Source organism: Raphanus sativus, chromosome 3, assembly GCF_000801105.2.
Source record: "Raphanus sativus cultivar WK10039 chromosome 3, ASM80110v3, whole genome shotgun sequence".
Taxonomy (NCBI): Eukaryota; Viridiplantae; Streptophyta; class Magnoliopsida; order Brassicales; family Brassicaceae; genus Raphanus; species Raphanus sativus.
Genome location: NC_079513.1, coordinates 7,718,524 through 7,736,464, shown reverse-complemented (window position 1 = coordinate 7,736,464; position 17,941 = coordinate 7,718,524). Strand labels below are relative to the sequence as shown.

The following is a 17,941-nucleotide window of genomic DNA, read 5'->3' as shown; positions in this document are numbered from 1 at the left end:
GTTCTGCCAATTCATCAGAAGACACATTCACTCCTGATGAACAAGAAATTCTGAACGTAGGTAGCAGAACAGAAGATTATGCGAACCTTATGGACACAAGTATCGGAATCGCAAATAAAGAAATTGATGATTCTGAAATCATTATGGATCAATACCTTAGGGAAACTATTGATCGATCATCTTCTTCATCGACCAACTGGACTAAAGAAAAAGCACCCAAGGTTGAACTGAAACCACTTCCAGCTTGCCTGAAATACGCATTCCTTTGCGATAAATCATACCATGTCATTGTTAACGCTAATCTCACGAATGGAGAGCTTGCTCTCCTTTTGAACAAATTGCGTAAGTATCAGAGATCGATCGGGTATTCGCTCAATGATATTCCCGGAATAGCTCCTGACCTTTGCATGCACCGTATCCACCTCGAAGAAGATGCGAAAACATCTATAGAACAGCAAAGGTGACTCAATCCAAACCTAAAAGAGGTAGTGAAAAAGGAAATAATTAAACTTCTGGATGCTGGCGTTATGTATCCTATCTCAGACAGTAAAAGGGTAAGCCCTGTGCACGTTGTACCAAAGAAAGGTGGGATCACAGTGGTTAAAAATGATAAAGATGAACTTATCCCTACACGCACTGTCACTGGACATCGAATGTGTATTGATTGGAAACTGAATGCTGCTACTAGGAAAAACCATTTTCCCTTACCTTTCATCGATCAAATGCTAGAAAGATTGGTCAACCATAAATATTATTGTTTTCTTGATGGATATTCGGGATTCTTCCAGATACCGATACATCGTGAAGATCAGGAAAAGACAACGTTTACTTGTCCTTACGGAACATTTGCATATCGCAGAATGCCATTTGGACTATGTAATGCACCAGCCACTTTCCAACGTTGCATGATGTCGATATTCACAGATATGATCGAAGATTTCATGGAAGTCTTTATGGACGATTTTTCGGTTTACGAATCAAGTTTTAAGGATTGCCTGGACAACTTGTGCAAGGTATTGGAAAGATGCGAAGAAAAGAATCTTGTCCTAAACTGGGAAAAATGTCATTTCTTGGTAAACGATGGTATAGTCCTTGGACATAAAGTTTCCGCAGCTGGAATAGAAGTAGACATAGCTAAAATTGAAGTAATGACTGGTCTACCGGCACCCACAAACGTTAGAGACATAAGGAGTTTCCTTGGACATGCCGGATTTTACAGACGATTCATACAAGATTTCAATAAAATTGCTAGACCTCTGAATAATCTTTTGTGCAAAGAAGTTAAATTCGATTTTACACCAGAATGCAAGGAAGCTTTCGAAGCACTGAAGAAGTCTCTTATAACTGCCCCAGTCGTACAACCCCCAGATTGGAATCTCCCTTTCGAGATTATGTGCGATGCGAGTGATTTCGCAGTTGGAGCGGTTCTAGGACAACGAAAAGATAAGAAGCTGCACGCTATATACTATGCGAGTTGCACACTCGTCGAAGCGCAACGGAATTACTCTACCACAGAAAAAGAGTTACTAGCAGTGGTTTATGCTTTCGAAAAATTCCGCCAATACTTAGTTGGAGCACATGTTATAGTCCACACTGATCATGCTGCCATCAAATATTTAATGCAGAAGAAAGATGCTAAACCAAGACTCATAAGATGGATCTTACTACTCCAAGAATTCGATATCGAGATCAAAGATAAAAGAGAAGTAGACAACGGTGTCGCTGATCATCTTTCCAGGATTCAAATTGAGGATAAAGTTCCTATAGACGATTTCTTTCTACAGAGAATATCGCTCTTTTGGACACGTCATTCATAGGTCACATATCGCTCATATCTGACGGATTACTGGACGAATCAAATGACAAATTGACAACAGACACTACTGATGCAAGATCAATCATATCTATCAGCGACAGAACATCAACAAAACTTATTGATATACCAGTTAAGGTTGCTTGTAATGCTTTAAATCATAATATATCTGATGTCTCTCTACAAGAAGCAAATGCGATTGGACGGAACATCAAAGATCGACCCTGGTATGCCGATATAGTCAACTATTTAGCCGCTGATTTTGAACCAGAAAATTTAAAAGGTTATGAAAGAAAGAAAATCTTTCGTGAAGTTCAGAGATACCATTGGGATGAGCCCTATCTCTACAAGCACTGTTCTGACGCATATATAGAAGATGCGTCTCTGAAGTTGAAATTCCGAACATTATTTACCAATGTCATAGCTCTGATTACGCAGGACATTTCGCCACTTTTAAAACAGTTTCCAAAATTCTCCAAGCAGGATTTTGGTGGCCAACAACATTTCGCGATGTTCATGCTCATATAGCACAATGCGACAGATGTCAAAGGAGAAGAAAAATAAGCAAGAGACATGAGATGGAACAAAACTTTATCTTGGAAGTTGAAGTCTTCGACTGTTGGGGAATAGATTTTATGGGTCCTTTCCCATCTTCTTATGGCAACAAATATATCCTGGTCGCTGTAGATTACGTTTCAAAATGGGTTGAGGCAGTTGCTTCTCCAACAAATGATGCATCTGTCGTTGTCAAACTTTTCAAGAGCATTATCTTCCCAAGATTTGGAGTTCCCAGAATAGTCATTAGTGACGGTGGATCACACTTCATCAATAAAGTTTTCGACCGACTACTTGAGAAGAATGGTGTCCACCATCGACTGGCTACACCCTATCACCCACAAACCAGTGGACAAGTGGAAGTTTCGAACCGACAAATCAAGGAAATCTTGGAGAAGACTGTCCGAATAGACAGGAAAGATTGGTCTCGCAAACTAGACAATGCCTTATGGGCATATCGGACCGCTTACAAAACACCACTGGGAACGACACCCTTTCACTTGCTTTATGGAAAATCATGCCATTTACCAGTTGAACTGGAGCACAAGGCAGCCTGGGCAACCAAATTACTAAATTTTGATATTAAGCCAGCTGCCGAGAGACGTCTAATTCAGCTCAACGAGCTCGATGAAATACGACATTTGGCATATGAAAACTCGAAGTTATATAAGGAACGAACAAAAGCATATCACGATAAAAAGATCATATCTAGACACTTTGAACTGAATGATCAAGTTCTCCTATATAACTCCAGATTAAACTTTTTCCCTGGAAAACTAAGATCTCGTTGGTCAGGACCTTTTACCATCAAGGAAGTAAAACCTTCCGGAGCACTAACGATCGTTAGTGAAGAAGGCGACGAGTTCACAGTAAATGGGCAGCGAGTAAAACATTATTGGGCCAAACCACCAGATATAAAGCCCCTTCCGCTGCTACCACCCGGTGATAACTAAATACAGTTATCCTAAGTCGAGCTAAAGACTTTAAACTAAGCGCTGAATGGGAGGCAACCCATTTTTCTTTTTATCTTTTTATTTTTAATTCATTTTTCATTTAATCGTTTCATTCTTATTTAAGTTTTTATTTTTACTTTTATTTTTATTTTTATTTTAATTTTAATTCTTATTTATATTTATTTTTACTTAATTCTTTTAGTTAGAAATTTTACTTTTTAGTTAGTAACATTTAAATTATTTTCTAAGCATTTACTTTCACATTTGCATAAAATCGATCAATATCAATCTAATTGTATTGATCGACATGGGGATGTCGAGGCAACTTCTCATTTAACTCGACATCCGCCTCTTCTTCCCTTATTTCGCAAACCCTAGCCGAATTCTAAAACTCCCTTTTCTCTCTCGTTTCTTGACGATTTCCATTGTTTCTTTGCCCAAAACCACTCGATTTCAAGTTCTCCATCTGTTTCCATTAGCATTTCTCTCATTCTCCAAGGTATTAGTCCGAAATTCTCTTTGGATTGAAACCCTAGGGTTTGGGTTTTGAATTGGGGAAAATCGGGTTGATTTTGTGCAATTTTAGGTCGTTTTAGATGTTTAAACTGGTTATCTAAGTGCTAGGATAATTTGTTTTGCTCAAATCCTCTATTTCGATTCGTTTTCGTATGAACTAATGAATTGCAAGTTTCGCGAGACGCTATCGATCGACACAGACTTTGTCCTGTTGATCGATTTCCGATTTTCTGACGAACACTGATCTAATCTATCGATCGACACACACGAGTGTGCATCGGTCGATATGGCTCGTTTTCGCGAACCAACGCTAACTTACTCGTTCTACTTTTCTTTTCAGATGAGCACAGATTCAGACACTGAGAGAGAGAGGAGGACGAAGAGGAGGAGTGACCCCGCTGGCCCTTCAAACCGCCGGCAATCGAGTCCCGCGGGACGACGAGAGGCCTCCATGGCCACGTGATGATAGGACTCCCATCCCGTACACAGAGGGTCGCAACTTCGCGGACCCGAGGGCGGTCATCTCCAACAACGAGTGTCTCGAGAGAGAGCTCACCGAGCAGTGGGATGACTACGACAGCTTGCACTACAACGCATGGCTCGACGTCGACATCGAGCCTACACGCTTCATTGACCCGGAGGTCACACACAAGATGCAGATCCAGGATGATCTGTACGCGATGATTGCTCAGCTCGGCTTGGGCACCATAGCCACACACGCCTACGACCTCCATATCTCATTAGTGCGCCAGTTCATGGCCTCTGTCCGTCTCACCTACCGCCATGATGGTCCTAAAGTAGTGGGCGACGACGTTCTCTCTTTCTTTGCTCGAGGGAAGAGATACTATATCACCATTCCCCAGCTCTGTGGCATCTTTGGTTTTGAGGAGGATGCGACATCTTGCAGGTTCTCGCCTCTCCCTGGTGCGAGCGACTTCTGGAAGATCATAGGCACATGCAGCTGGAGCGGCTCAGCGACTCAGTCCGACGTTCGTCACCCGACGCTCCGCTACTTCCTACGGGCTATTGCCAACACTCTGTTGTACATGATGGAGCCCAACAAGGTGCGCCTACATGATCTCTCACTGCTCTTCCAGCGGTGAACGGACTGGTCGATCTCTCTCACCTCGACACTGCGGGACTGGTAGTCCCCAACCTTGGAGCTCTCTTCGCCGAGCATCTGATCTCACTGAAAGAAACCCTTCTCAGGTTCGAGTAGGAAGAAAGATAGTGTGGGCAGTCTTCTCACACCGATCTTTGAGTTCTGTGGTGTCCGTCTGGACAGGAGTACCGCAGACCGATGCCATCTCTTCATGGACGAGCAGCACCTGATGAACTGTGTCTGGCTCAAGGAGAGCCTTCTCTGGTTTTTCAGGATTGACCGCCGCTACCAAATGCTTCAGCTACCGCACGCATCACTCACTGACTTCGACCAGCAGGTCGAGAGGATTCGGTTCAGGCCCGACAACGAGTTCCTACTGGATCTCACCACCGAGTCTCGCCAGGTACCGATGGAGCATGGTGTTGGAGGATCGAAGGCAGCACCCGCAGCTCCCCTTCCTGACTTCCCGGACATACCTGACGTCCCGATGCCTGAGGCAGCCTTTCAGAGGACAGTCGTGAGTGCTCTTCGAGCCATCTGGGCTAGAGTCACGCGACCACCATGTGCGAGCAGGAGGAGTGTCAGAGCAGCAGACCCAGGACCATCTCACCGGTACCAGCAGAAGGAGGACGAGGAGGCCACCGACTAGCCTTCTTATCTCTTCTCTTTATCTTTCAGACTTTTTATTTTTATGTTTATGTTTCGGATTTGCAGGATTTATGTTTTAAACTTATCTATGTTTTATGCTTTTGCACTATTTCGTATGTTTAATTTTCTTTGTGTTTGGACTGACAACAGAGCTAACTTGAGAGACAAGCTAGACGAGTGAGTGAGTTCCGTGCTAACACATTATCACACATTCTGTCTTCACCTGTCGATCGATACCGTCTCTGGTAAATCGATCGACGGGAAAGACAGAAAGGTACGACACTTTGCTTCTTTATCTACACTTCTGACTTTTTTCTATTTATATCTCTCCTACTTATTATTACACCGAGACGGTGTAATTTAAGTCTCGGGGAGAAGGTTACTAACATTTATCTCTTATCATCTATTTTTCTAAAATAAAATTGTTTTTCAAGTCAGAAAGGAAATATAAATTTTTATTAATGATTTTTTAAACCACTCTTTGGCACTACTCTAGACCTATTAACCACAGATTGCACTAGAGATACCAAAGTGGATCAACCTGTCAGTTAGCCACACTTGCCCAGATTGTTTAAAGGAACCGAAGCTAACCTCCAACCTAATACTGACTAGCTTAGCTTGTCTTGGGGCTTGGTATACATCGGATCGGAACCCTCCTACAAGACTAAAATGGTACAAGTCTGTGCAATTCTGGTTTCCTTCCTTCTCTCTTCGGCATCTCAAGATCTAAGTTTATAAAGAAAAGATTGATATGATTTCTTGAGAGGTAGAGGGGTATGAGTGTCTCCAGCGACCCCAGTATTCTAAATCTCAAGAATGATCACACATTGTGGAAACGAGGGATAGGTAAATTACCAAAGACCACATTATTCGCTACACTTTGTCAAAAATGTATGAGTTACAATTCAAATGTCAATAAGATAGATTAGATGACCTTTGTTGCATCAAGATCTATTGAAATTGAAACTAATAAGAGATACATAGAAGAGGGGAGAAAAGGATCAGAAAAGACTACCTGCTCAGAAAACTTGTTTGAGTTGAATCCATGTGTCTTTTGATCGATACTCCCAAGGTAAAGCATGCACTTTTATCTTACGTAAAGAAATGAGGTTAGTAAAAGGAGAATTTTAGACAAGATCTGCTAAGTTGTTGGATAGATGAATTTGGTTGTTAGACTAGGATAAGGTGTAAACGTGCGTTTGTGGTTGAGACCGTTTAGATTCTTATGACGAAGAAGTGAGGATTTTTAAGTTTTCAAAAATAGAGTCGTGTTGTTTTCATACCTCCTTCCGAGAGACTACCGTTTGTTTTGCTTGAGGACAAGCAAAAGAGTAAGTCTGGGGGAGTTGATATACCATGAATTTCACCCGTTTTTAGCCATGGTATATGAGAGTTTTCAATCATATTTACTTCGTTTTCAAAGTATTTTAGAGTATTTTCAGGCACATGTACCCAATTGAAGAAAGCAATACTTTTGAGGCATTTTTAGAGTATTCTCACGAATGAAGAATCGACCGATAGGAAACATGCGAGATCGGACGATTAGAGTCAATTACAATCGATCGACAGATATCGAAGAGTGTCGATCGACATTAAGCCATTCGATGGATCACGATTTAGAAGATTTTTAAGTATCACAAAGTGTGCTATTTACACAATTAGTCCCTGGCCGCCTGTTAAGCTTTATATACTAGGGTTTTATATCATTTTAGAGGCAGACTTGCCTAGAGACCTATTGGAGAAGAGAAGCAATTTGGCTACCTTAGGAGAAGAGTTAGAGTTGGAGAGATAGATCTGAGACTGCAAAACAGAGAAGATCTTGAACTCTCTTTTTATCTTACTCATTACTCTTTGTGTTCCTTATTTCATATTAAGTTTTATTCAAACCATCATGATTTTTTCTCTCATGAATATGTCTGAGTAAACCTAATTGTTAGATTTAGGTTTCTCATAAGGGTGGATCATGTGATGAGATTGTGACAATTTTTTGAGTGATTAAATTAGTTCTTTCACTTTAGTTATTCTTTATACTAGATTTAGGATTGATCACCCTTAAATCTAGATCCTAGGATTGAAGAGATAACCAACTGTATACTCTCAATACCCTGAAACAAACTAAAGTGATCTAAATGATTAAACACATGCGAAAGGTGGTCTAGATCATTAGAGAACGTGTTCAACCAAATCGATAATGCTTGCTAGAATTACCATCGATCGATACAACCATCGTTGTAGCGATCAATTGTTTGAAAGGTGTATCGATCGATTAGACGAAAATCATATCGATCGACTCTTTTCCTAACAACAAACGACAGTTGAGATCTAGTCAAAGGAGACCCTACTGTCATACCAATTGATTGAGTTCAAAGGACTAAAGCCCTAATGTCACTTTCAAACTGCATAAGTTCATACCTGAGAAATACCTGAATCTAGCTATTTCCCTCATTTAGAAACAACCTTCATTTCAGTTACTGAACAACTTCCTTGTTCATATTAATATTTAGTGCTTTAAAACATATAAAACCTTAAGTCTATCTTTATTTCTAATTAATTGAACCTTCAAGTAATCCTAGAGTCCTTGTGGATTCGATCCCTAAGTACTACATCTGAACCTCTTATTTGAGAGAGTAATTCGCTTTTTAGGGTAATTTGAGTGATATCATTGTGATATGTGAAAAGGCTTAAGAGAATTGATTTGGCTACTTATGTCACCAAAGTTAACTTACCTTTTCCGTCACACATCCATTTAGAACTCCAGAGTTAAGCGTGCTTGGGCTGGAGTAGTGAAAGGATGGGTGACCTATCGGGAAGTGATTTGCGATACCGTGTAAGTGAGGCCAAAGCACGGGGAAAGGTCGGGTGGTGATTGCAGGGTCAGTAAATAATGATTTCGAGCCTTAGAAAATTAACGACCGACCGTCGGATGGGATGGGATGGGACCCATGGGCCGAGAGAGCGGGCGTGGGTGACCCATTAGCCGTGGACGGTCGGAGCGTTACCCCAATGCACATTTTCTTCCACTGCCCTTATGCGAAAGAAGTCTGGAGCTTAGTACCACTTCATGCATCAGTTCACATAGCTGAAGACTTAGACTTTAGATCCAGTCTGCAGTTTCTATTCAGGAAAGCCGTATGCCTTCCTCCTACAGGCATCAGAGCACCAATCATATTGTGGGTTTGTTGGCTCTTGTGGACATCCAGAGACAGATTAATCTTCGAGAACAAGGCCAACCGTCCTATTGAAAAGGTCTCAAAAGCCTTATCATCAGCGCTTGAATGGGATCAGACTCAAACTTCAACTGCATCGAAGAAAACCGCTACACCTCCAAGGAGAATCAGCCACCATCTTCTCTCGGATCCATCATCGACGCCTCTGTGCTTTGTAGATGCTCCTTGGGATGCCTCCTCTAACCAGACAGGAATAGCATGGAAGATCACCAATACCTCGCCAAACCAACCTCTTTGAGGAACCCAAATCATCGAAAGTGTCAGCTCTCCTCTCGTGGCGGAAGTCCTAGCTCTCTATCATGGGATTGGAAAGGCAATCAATCTAGGGCTACCCTCGATCAGCTTTCTCTCAGACTGCGCAACGCTCATCAGAGCCATCCTCACCAAAAGTCAGATCAAAGAGATCTATGGCATCCTCAGGGATATCTACAGTCTCTCATCTAACTTTGTCGCTATCTCTTTTCATCACATTTCTCGTTCTCTGAACAGGGATGTCGATTTCTTAGCAAAACGGGCTCTTAAGGCCCATCTTTCTTCTTTCTTGCTGTTGGGCTAGTCCTCCTGTGGGCTTCAAACCTCTCTATTTCTTTGATCTATTAAAATTTCTGAGTTGTCCAAAAAAAAGAAGGGGGTAAAAGTAAAACATCAAACTAAACCAAAGAAAACTAAACCAAAGAAGAAGGAAAAAAATAGTAAATTAAATAAAATCCTAGAATAAATTCATTTCAGACAAATGTAATATAACAACTTTCTGTAAGCCAAATTAATAACTCCAAAGCAGAATAAAAGTACTTTAATAACACTCAAACGGAAAAGGAATAATGTAAGATAATAACATCCAACACGAAAAAGGATAATAAAGGGGTCCAAAAGTAGTTAAAACCTACTCTCATTCCCTTTTCCTATTGTTTAGAGTTTTTTCTAAAGCATAAATAAAGGCTTCTAGCTAGGTCTTCACTTAGCAACCTGTTCGATAAACAAATTACAGTTCTTCAAGGTTCGGTCGTCAATACGGCCGTAAATCTTCAGTGTCCAGATATACTTTGTCCAGCACCTACACAAGTACTCACATTTATCAATAAAAACCACTTTCTTCTCTGAAACACTTGTCAGATAAAAGGAAAACGAGAGTTAAATTACCAGAGCAAGTCCGGATTTCGGACCATGAGAGGTCCGTGTAGTTTTGAGAACGCCTCACATCCCAAGGAGATGCGACCATTTTCGACTACTCTGTATAGTGTGAAAACCATTGTCAAGGTCAAAGCTAATGCTTATCCTATATCATTATCTTTTTATATGTAAAAAGTTGTGCAGGATCAAACACATGTGACTAGAAATCACATGTACTGAAAAGAGAGAAGGCATATACCGGCGCTCCTTCACAAAAGAGTTCCACATTTGCATCATTTGCAATTCTGCGGGACTTCTAGGAGGAACTAATTGAGTATATAACTTAGCACCCCCAGGTGGTATTTGGCTCTTCTCATTTTTAACAGAGTTAGCATCTGAAGATAAAAAAATTAAGATGATTTTTCAAATGATCCAATGTTGTCTAATGCACATAAGAAAGTAAACTAGTCATAAATATAAAACTAAACAGGTTCTCAAAACTAAAAATCCAAATAAGATTCATTACAATCAAACACATTATACCGTCAGTGATCTTAAGAGGCCCCGGCATTGGGTTCCTTAACGGAGTCTTCTGCTTCCTATGTCCGGATTTCTTTGAACTGTTAAATGTAATTTTTTCATGGTTTAAGACTTAAGTAAGAATGACCCTAAATCCGAGCAAGATAAGTAAAGTCAACATAATATGCCAGACAACTTACGAGGAAGGGTATCGTTCCAGCCTTGCGTGACGGTCGCCCTCAGTAATTTGAATTTGTTTTTTATGAACATTTAAATTGAAAAACTACAAAAGACATAGAATATATATTATGGCACTATTTCTACTAGCTACTAGAAGGTTTGACACTTGTGATTTTAATTTCTGTATGCCATTGAAGACAATAGCAGATATCATAGTGTTGCAAATAACAAGGAAATATCCGAGTTTTCCTATTTAAGCACTCAAATGTCAACAGCTCTTTGAGGATATTATTTTGGAAATCAGATGTACTAACCTCGTTGATCATTGTCTCACTCTTGAGAGAGACATTTACAGCCGGATACTTTTCATTTACCTAAAACACAAGTGGAGCAGATTAGTGGGAACCAATACTGAGCAATAGCTAAATGTGTTTTGAAGTTACAAACCCAAAATTCAAAATTGAAGAAATCATGGGTTGATGGCATGTGACATTCCACGCCCTTAAACATGATAAAAAAAAAAAAAATTGCATCACTACATGGAATATAATCCACTAGTATATTTTACTCAGAGTATGAGTGAGAGTAGAAATGAAAGTCCACCTTAAAACTGGCACATTTTACGAAGCAGATTGGACAAGTAAAGTCTCCAGTTACTGGAAGAAAATAAAATCCAAAATGTAATTTATGATACGCATATATATTTTACGCATATGGGTATGAAACAGGTTAATGATTACACAAATATACCTTCAGTTCTATATAATTTGTTGTTATAGTATCTGTAAGTGTAAGCTACTTGTCCTTTTCTCAACCTATGCAATGGATATAGAAGAGTAATATAAAGTCGACATGAAGAGATGGACATTATAACTCATAAAGTTGTAGGTAACACTTCCCATTAATAACTTCCCATTAATAGTTGAGGGGAAGCCAAAATTCAAGAAAAACTGATAACTATAAAATTAAGGGAAATGAATCGTAGATTAAACTGAAGTTACCAGCTAATGGGCAACACTACTGAAGAGGCAGGGATGTCATTAAATGAAAATGAAGAACGATAAGGAGGATTTTCCGTTGCTCCAACCTCTTGTGCAGATATGGTGACTTGGACTTGCTGCGGTGAGCTCTTCAAATAAATAAGTACAATAATTATAAGATATACTTTAATACAATTAATATATAAGAGTAAATGATGGAAGTGTTCCAAAGTGTGAAAAGTTACCGAGGTGAGGGGATAGCTGGGAACCTGAATCACGAAACACTTCTCAGTCATAGAGTACTTTGGCTGCAGAAATAGACAAGTCATACCAGTCCAATGTTTCCATAGTAATGGTGAATATAGTAAACTAACAAAATTTACATTATCAAGTGTTTCCAGTTTTACATGAAAGAAGTTAAATCCAGAGAGTCCACATTCCATTATAGGGAACAAAGAATATATAAAAAGAAACAATAAAACCTATGTTTATTTAAGAAAACGATTAAGGCAAGATTACCTGTAAAAAGCAAGGCTGCATTTCAACAAGAGAGACTGAATTAGCTTTCTCTCCCAAGTCCATATTTGGATATTTCTGCCACGACAAATAGAGAGATTCCAAGGGTATTTTGCTCCATAGGCAAAGTCCTCCTTTGTTGCCAGCCAGAACAAAGTAAATATAAACTCTCATGATGATTTATCTATAGGAAAAGACACATTCAAAAGCGTTTATTACTGAAAATACCTGAATGGGGCTTGCTTGGATCAATGACAAATTGAGAATTTTGCGCGCCAGCTACAAGAAAGAAAATAAATTTGATCGGTTTATCTTGGATACATATACATAAATCAGTACACAAAAATCACTCACCAAAGCTGATAAATAAGATAGCGAGTGATCCTGATTTTGCATCCAATGCAAGTCTATCCATTCTAGGGAGCAGAAAGTTGGCTGGAGGTTGACTAACTCCATCATCCCCAGTTAGGATACATGCTCGACTGAACTTATATACTGCAGAACACTATAATTTTGAGAATTCAATAAAGGAAAAAAGAATGTTAGGCGATGAAATGAAAAATTACATAATTAGGTAAAGATCAATCTAATTATGTCTGAGGTTGAAACGCCTACCTCTGCAGTAGTCTTAGAAGAAACGAGTTTTGCCAGCACAATAAAAAAAGGAAACAGTTTCTGAGTTTGTATACCAGCAGGATCTTTACTGCCCGGAAGGAACAAAGTCATTTGTATTCTGCAAATCAGTAAAATATTGATTACTATTTATCAGGCGGTAAAGTCTTTGAAACTTCTTCCCAAACAAACATTTGGCATGCATTCAGGTTCCAGATTAATGATTGAGTTATATTCTAATCATAGTTACACAAAACTAATGGAGATTCTGAACAGATTTCTTTTTCTTTTTACCTCCTTTGATGTTTGGCTTCAATCTTATAATTCAAACTTCGCTGAAGAAACAAGGGCTACACGAGATAGATAAGAGAAAACTGTTAGAGTCAGCTATATAGCAAGATTACAAACGCTTGCTTATAACCAAATTAAGTCAGCACAAACTACACAGCTATGAGAATTTTCTATGTCAAAAGCAAAAACTAATGTATGTGTCAATCATTATTACACACTTTCCTCACTATGGGAAAGGTAACAGGTAAAGAAACACATACATTCTTAATGGCATGACGCTGAAGAATGACGTAGAGATCTCTAGGCTGGCAATACACTTTAAGGCTCTCGTCAGCAGCAATCTTCTCCTCTTCAGACATATGCGTACGGAAGTATTTATTGTGCATCTGATCTATCATTCTGGAACAACGTCTGCAGTTCATACGCCACCAAGAATGTAAAAACAAAAAAAATCAAAAATAATTTCATTAAAAGTTCTTCAACTATTACACCGGCGATCGAATCCATAAGCATACTCATGTACTTAAAAGTTGTCTAAATTTTACTTAAAGATGTAAAGCCTTATTAAGCTTTTAATCAAATGGAGGCGATTATAAGTGGAAGAAAACATACGAAGAGGTTTTACGAACGATGAAAGGAGTGTCTGGCATTCTCGCTACAAGGTCAATATCCCCAGTACCCACAGAAACCTCAAATATAGAAGAGCGGAAGGACACAATAACACAAACTTGAGAACACTGTATTTGTAGCAATAAAGAATGTGTTAGTAAATTCAAAGTATCTTTTTCTTTATAGAAAGTATCTTTTTTCTTGTGGTCAAATATAGGAAAGTATCATATATAATCTAAAATGCTAATAATATCTTGAAAACAATTTTTTCTTATTTTCTGCTTAAATAATATATTTTTACCTAGCTTGTTTTATGATACCCAAACTGTATTTTTTGTGATTGATTTTAATCTATTTATGAACCAAATATTCTTTATTAAAATTGATAGATATTTTATCATTATATACTTTAAAGATCGTCAAAAGAACAAAAATATAGAAAGGAACCTTTGCAAATATTTATAAGTATATGTAGGGGTGGGAGTTCAGGTATCCGTTCGGGCTCGGATCGGGTATTCGGATATTCGGGTATTTCGGTATAAGAATATAATATCTATTCGGGTATTTCTATATTTTGAGTCGGGTTCAGGTATTTTAATTTGGGTTCAGTTATTTCTGGTCGGATTCCAGATATTTAGATTTTGAAAAAAAAAATTAAAACTTTCATTGCTCAAATTTCTTTTATTTAAAAAATTACCTTTAACTTAACTGGTTTTTAAATCTTGAACAGATTAAATAATTAATATATTTGGAGATAAAATTTAAAAATAAAAAGACACTAATTTGGTTATATTTTTGGAATTTTCGATACAATTTTTGTTAATGCAAGAAATAAGAAATTTGACATGTTTTCAAGTGAATAGCAATCCGTAATTACATTTATAGTATCTGATGTTAAACTATGTGTAGCATTAATAAAAATATTTTGAATAAAATGAGAGGAGTAAACTAGAAATATAAGATTAAATATACATATATTCGGTTATCTTCGGATACCATTCGGGTTCAGACATCTAATTCTCTCCTAATTTAATATCCATTCGAATATTTTGCTACTTCGGTTCGGATTTTAGTTCGGATTTTTTCGCGTCGGATTCGGATACGGCTTCAGATATCGGGTAAAGTGTCCATGCCTAAGTATATGCATTATTAATTCAAAAGCCAACACAACATAATAAGTTCACTAATGAACGGAACAATAAGAAAAAGAAAAGTGAATTAAACCTTAACTAAGAAAACACCGGCTGTTTGGGATAACATATATTCATTTATTAACTAAGAAAACACCGGCTGTTTGGGATAACATATATTCATTTATCTAATCGATATTTTGATTATGCCGTCTTAATATAGCACTTTCGTGAAAGAAAACGAAATTACACATTCTTGCATGAAGATGTCCCATATACCTGCGTAACAATCTCTCAAATGTCACCAAGAACGGGGAACACGAACATAAAACCAAGAGTGAATCCAAGACTGGTACCTGCATTTTTAAATGCATTGATCGTGTGGTCACTGGTCAGGGATACAATCCTGGGCAGAAGAAAAGAAAAGAGATTCCAACACTTTTTTTTTTTTTAAATGCAAGTAATTATTTATTTGAGGATTCTCTCTCTAGGATTCTCTCTCGGGCACGTCTTTCTAGGCAGTTTTGAGACTTACCTGTTTTAGACTCCCATGGTTTGTCTTCCCGGTTTCTTACCGTTTTCGTGTATGTATGGAAAACGACAGTGTATTTGACTTTCCCACCAACCCTGTTTCTTTTCCATTTCGAAAAAATTTTCAAATCTTCAAACCATCTCTGATTTCTCTGCGGGGTTCTTCCTCCGGCGGAGGCCGGAGCGGCTTTTCTTCCTTGTCTCTCCACCAACCTGACTCTAGCAGTTACTATGGTGAACACGCCCTACAACTCTCGACACGAAGTTTAACGCAGGGAAGAGTCGACTGTAACTCCTCTTCTCCCTCAAGCTTCAGGAAGTACTAGACTACCAATTTCTACTCGGATCTCGTCTCTCTCATCACTGCTCTACTACGTGTTCCTCACGAAAGTCACTTTTACACTACCCACGTCTCTCTCCTGTTTTTGTTTCCTTAAAGACTAAGTAACGATGGCTCGAAGATTCACAACAGAGGAAAAAGGCAAAGCTTCTGCAAACATCCCCTCAGGCCCTCCTAGGCTTCGAATGCGTGCTCCGGATTTCGACCCTGCTGAGCTCATCAAAGATAACCTTCTCACTCTGGTGGGACGCCTAACCAACCCAAGAGAACAGAAGATGAGCTCTGTTCTACCTTATCTGGCTAAGACCTGGAACTTGGTGGGCGCTTCCGCAGGTTCAGACCTTGGCAACGGTTGTTTTCAATTCCGTCTCAACACGGAGGAGGACATACGCAAGGTACTCCACAACAGACCATACCAATATGGACGTTGGATGATTATAGTCCAAAGATGGGAACCGATAATCTCTCATAGCTTCCCCTTCCAGATACCTTTCTGGATCTCGCTTCGGGGTATACCTCTTCACTACTGGCATGAAAAAGTTGTCAGTAATATAGGCATGGAGTTAGGAGAACTCGAAACCTACGAGGTTACCAAAACTTCAGCTCGAGTCAGAGTCAGGGTAGACGGCCTAAAACCCTTGATTATGGAGGCAGCAATGGACTTTAACTCGGGAGAAGAAAGCATCATCTCCCTAGACTACGAAAAATTGGGAAACCACTGCTCATTCTGCTACAGACTATCACATCTTCGGTCACATTGTCCAGAGAGACCCCCTCCGCTTGTCGCAAGAACAAGAACAGACATAGTAGAACAGCCACCCTCCTATCGTCAGGAACCAGTTAGTAGTCCCCCAAGAGCTTCTCAGGATGCTAGAGGCCGTGCAGTTTCTCAAAACAGACCCTTTCAACAGAGATTAGACCGTCACGGGAGGCCTTTTGGTGACAGAGTCTCATCTGCAGCTCTACGCCCACCAGGACCGAAAAACAAAATCGCACCTCGCTCTTCACTGGAACGTGAGAAGACGCCTACATCTGAACAACGGGAGCCAGTCTACACCTATCCTCCTTACACAAGACGCAGACTTAACAGCCCGGGTGGAGATCGAGCCGGAGAAACTCGCAGAGAAATGGGTCGACATTCTCCTATACTCCAATGGAGGCCCAAATCTCCAATATTGAATCAGGAAACCACTCCACCGAGTGCTCAAAACAACATTGCTTCTGTGGGACGTAACCTGGAGGCTACTGATTTCCCACTTCTCCCTACAGTGCCCTCTAGGGAAGAAGTAATGGAAGATCTCAGAGTCGCCACTTTACAATATATGAATTGTTCAGACCCGACAGAAAGAGAAGCTAGAAAGCAACGGGTGATGCAAAGTGAACTGAATGGAGAAGTGGAAGAAGCAGCTAATCATATCCTACAAGCCTCAACCTCGGCTGCAATGTCGTGCCTAGCTCCGAACACTACTGCAGTCTACTCTGAGATGATTCCTGTAGAAGAAACAGTTATCACAGCAACTGAACCCCCCATCAGGAAAAGGGGACGGCCCGCCAAGCAAAAGGAACCTAGAATGTCCCCGAGACTCAGCCCGAAGACTTTCTCGGGTATGGGTTCCAAGAAGAAGAATTTGGCTCGTCTTCAAGCTTCTCCAGGTTCCTCCTCGAGACAGTCAAGATCATCGAGACCCACTACAGGACAGAACAGGACTACAGCAGCCTCAAACGCTCCTCCGATAGTCTTAATACCGGCAATCTCGAGACAGCAGACGGATTTTCCTCTGCTAACTCCCGATCTTCCTTAGCGATACTAAGCTGGAACTATCGTGGTCTGAGGAATCCCATGACAGTCCAGCATATCAAGGAGCTTCGTCAACAAGCTTCTCTAGACATCATTTTCCTCATGGAGACAAAGAACCCGGATTCTTTTGTTCTCAAAGAACTTGACTTTCTCCTTCCGGATCATCACTGTCTCGTCCCACCAGCCAGGCCGAATAGCGGAGGATTAGCTCTTTACTGGAGACAAGATATTGATCTTACAATCCTCTCTTCCTCCAAGAATCTAATTGATACTATTATTTCTCATAAAGGATCCTCTGTCTTTGTTTCCTTTGTTTATGGTGAACCAGAAGTACCTAATAGAAGTATTTTTTGGGATTCTCTGATGAGTCTTGCAGTGACAAGGGATTCGGCTTGGCTTTTAACGGGTGATTTTAATGAAATTGTTGATAACAGTGAAAAGTCCGGAGGCCCAGAAAGAGCTGAAGGTTCTTTTGGCGCCTTTCGAAATATGCTTGCCTCCTGTAACCTGT

The 17,941-nt window shown here is 39.8% G+C and overlaps 3 protein-coding genes across 3 annotated transcripts; 2 read left to right on the top strand and 1 right to left on the bottom strand.

Moving 5' to 3' along the window:
• The first annotated feature begins 8,515 nt into the window (after positions 1 to 8,515).
• Positions 8,516 to 9,052, top strand: LOC108845060 (uncharacterized). Its single transcript, XM_018618329.2, has one exon. It carries the CDS (start codon positions 8,516 to 8,518, stop codon positions 9,050 to 9,052), a length of 537 nt encoding a protein of 178 aa, XP_018473831.2.
• Positions 9,053 to 9,587: 535 nt separating this feature from the next.
• Positions 9,588 to 13,719, bottom strand: LOC108846450 (polycomb group protein EMBRYONIC FLOWER 2-like). The gene is made up of 18 exons (XM_057006537.1): positions 13,635 to 13,719; positions 13,283 to 13,433; positions 13,026 to 13,081; positions 12,735 to 12,852; positions 12,474 to 12,624; positions 12,339 to 12,398; positions 12,123 to 12,253; positions 11,849 to 11,911; positions 11,625 to 11,752; positions 11,374 to 11,438; positions 11,227 to 11,279; positions 11,071 to 11,124; positions 10,938 to 10,997; positions 10,644 to 10,726; positions 10,468 to 10,544; positions 10,184 to 10,319; positions 9,955 to 10,044; positions 9,588 to 9,868 (listed from the first exon to the last, which is right to left on the bottom strand). The coding sequence occupies exons 1-18, from the start codon at positions 13,670 to 13,672 to the stop codon at positions 9,769 to 9,771; spliced, it is 1,614 nt and encodes a 537-aa protein (XP_056862517.1). The 5' UTR covers positions 13,673 to 13,719; the 3' UTR covers positions 9,588 to 9,768.
• A 2,023-nt stretch (positions 13,720 to 15,742) lies between these two features.
• Positions 15,743 to 17,434, top strand: LOC108845061 (uncharacterized). Its single transcript, XM_018618330.1, has one exon. It carries the CDS (start codon positions 15,743 to 15,745, stop codon positions 17,432 to 17,434), a length of 1,692 nt encoding a protein of 563 aa, XP_018473832.1.
• Positions 17,435 to 17,941: the final 507 nt, after the last annotated feature.

What these genes read in the sequence shown, in the direction of transcription:
- LOC108845060 (XM_018618329.2), top strand. Translation starts at nt 8,516, where the DNA reads ATGGGATGGGACCCATGGGCCGAGAGAGCGGGCGTGGGTGACCCATTA.
- LOC108846450 (XM_057006537.1), bottom strand. Translation starts at nt 13,672, where the DNA reads ATGCCAGACACTCCTTTCATCGTTCGTAAAACCTCTTC. An exon ending in TAAAATGTGCCAGTTTTAAG is followed by an intron (nt 11,125 to 11,226) that starts GTGGACTTTCAT and finishes ATCATGTTTAAG; the next exon opens with GGCGTGGAATGTCACATGCC. An exon ending in TCTTCAATTTTGAATTTTGG is followed by an intron (nt 10,998 to 11,070) that starts GTTTGTAACTTC and finishes CTTGTGTTTTAG; the next exon opens with GTAAATGAAAAGTATCCGGC.
- LOC108845061 (XM_018618330.1), top strand. Translation starts at nt 15,743, where the DNA reads ATGGCTCGAAGATTCACAACAGAGGAAAAAGGCAAAGCTTCTGCAAAC.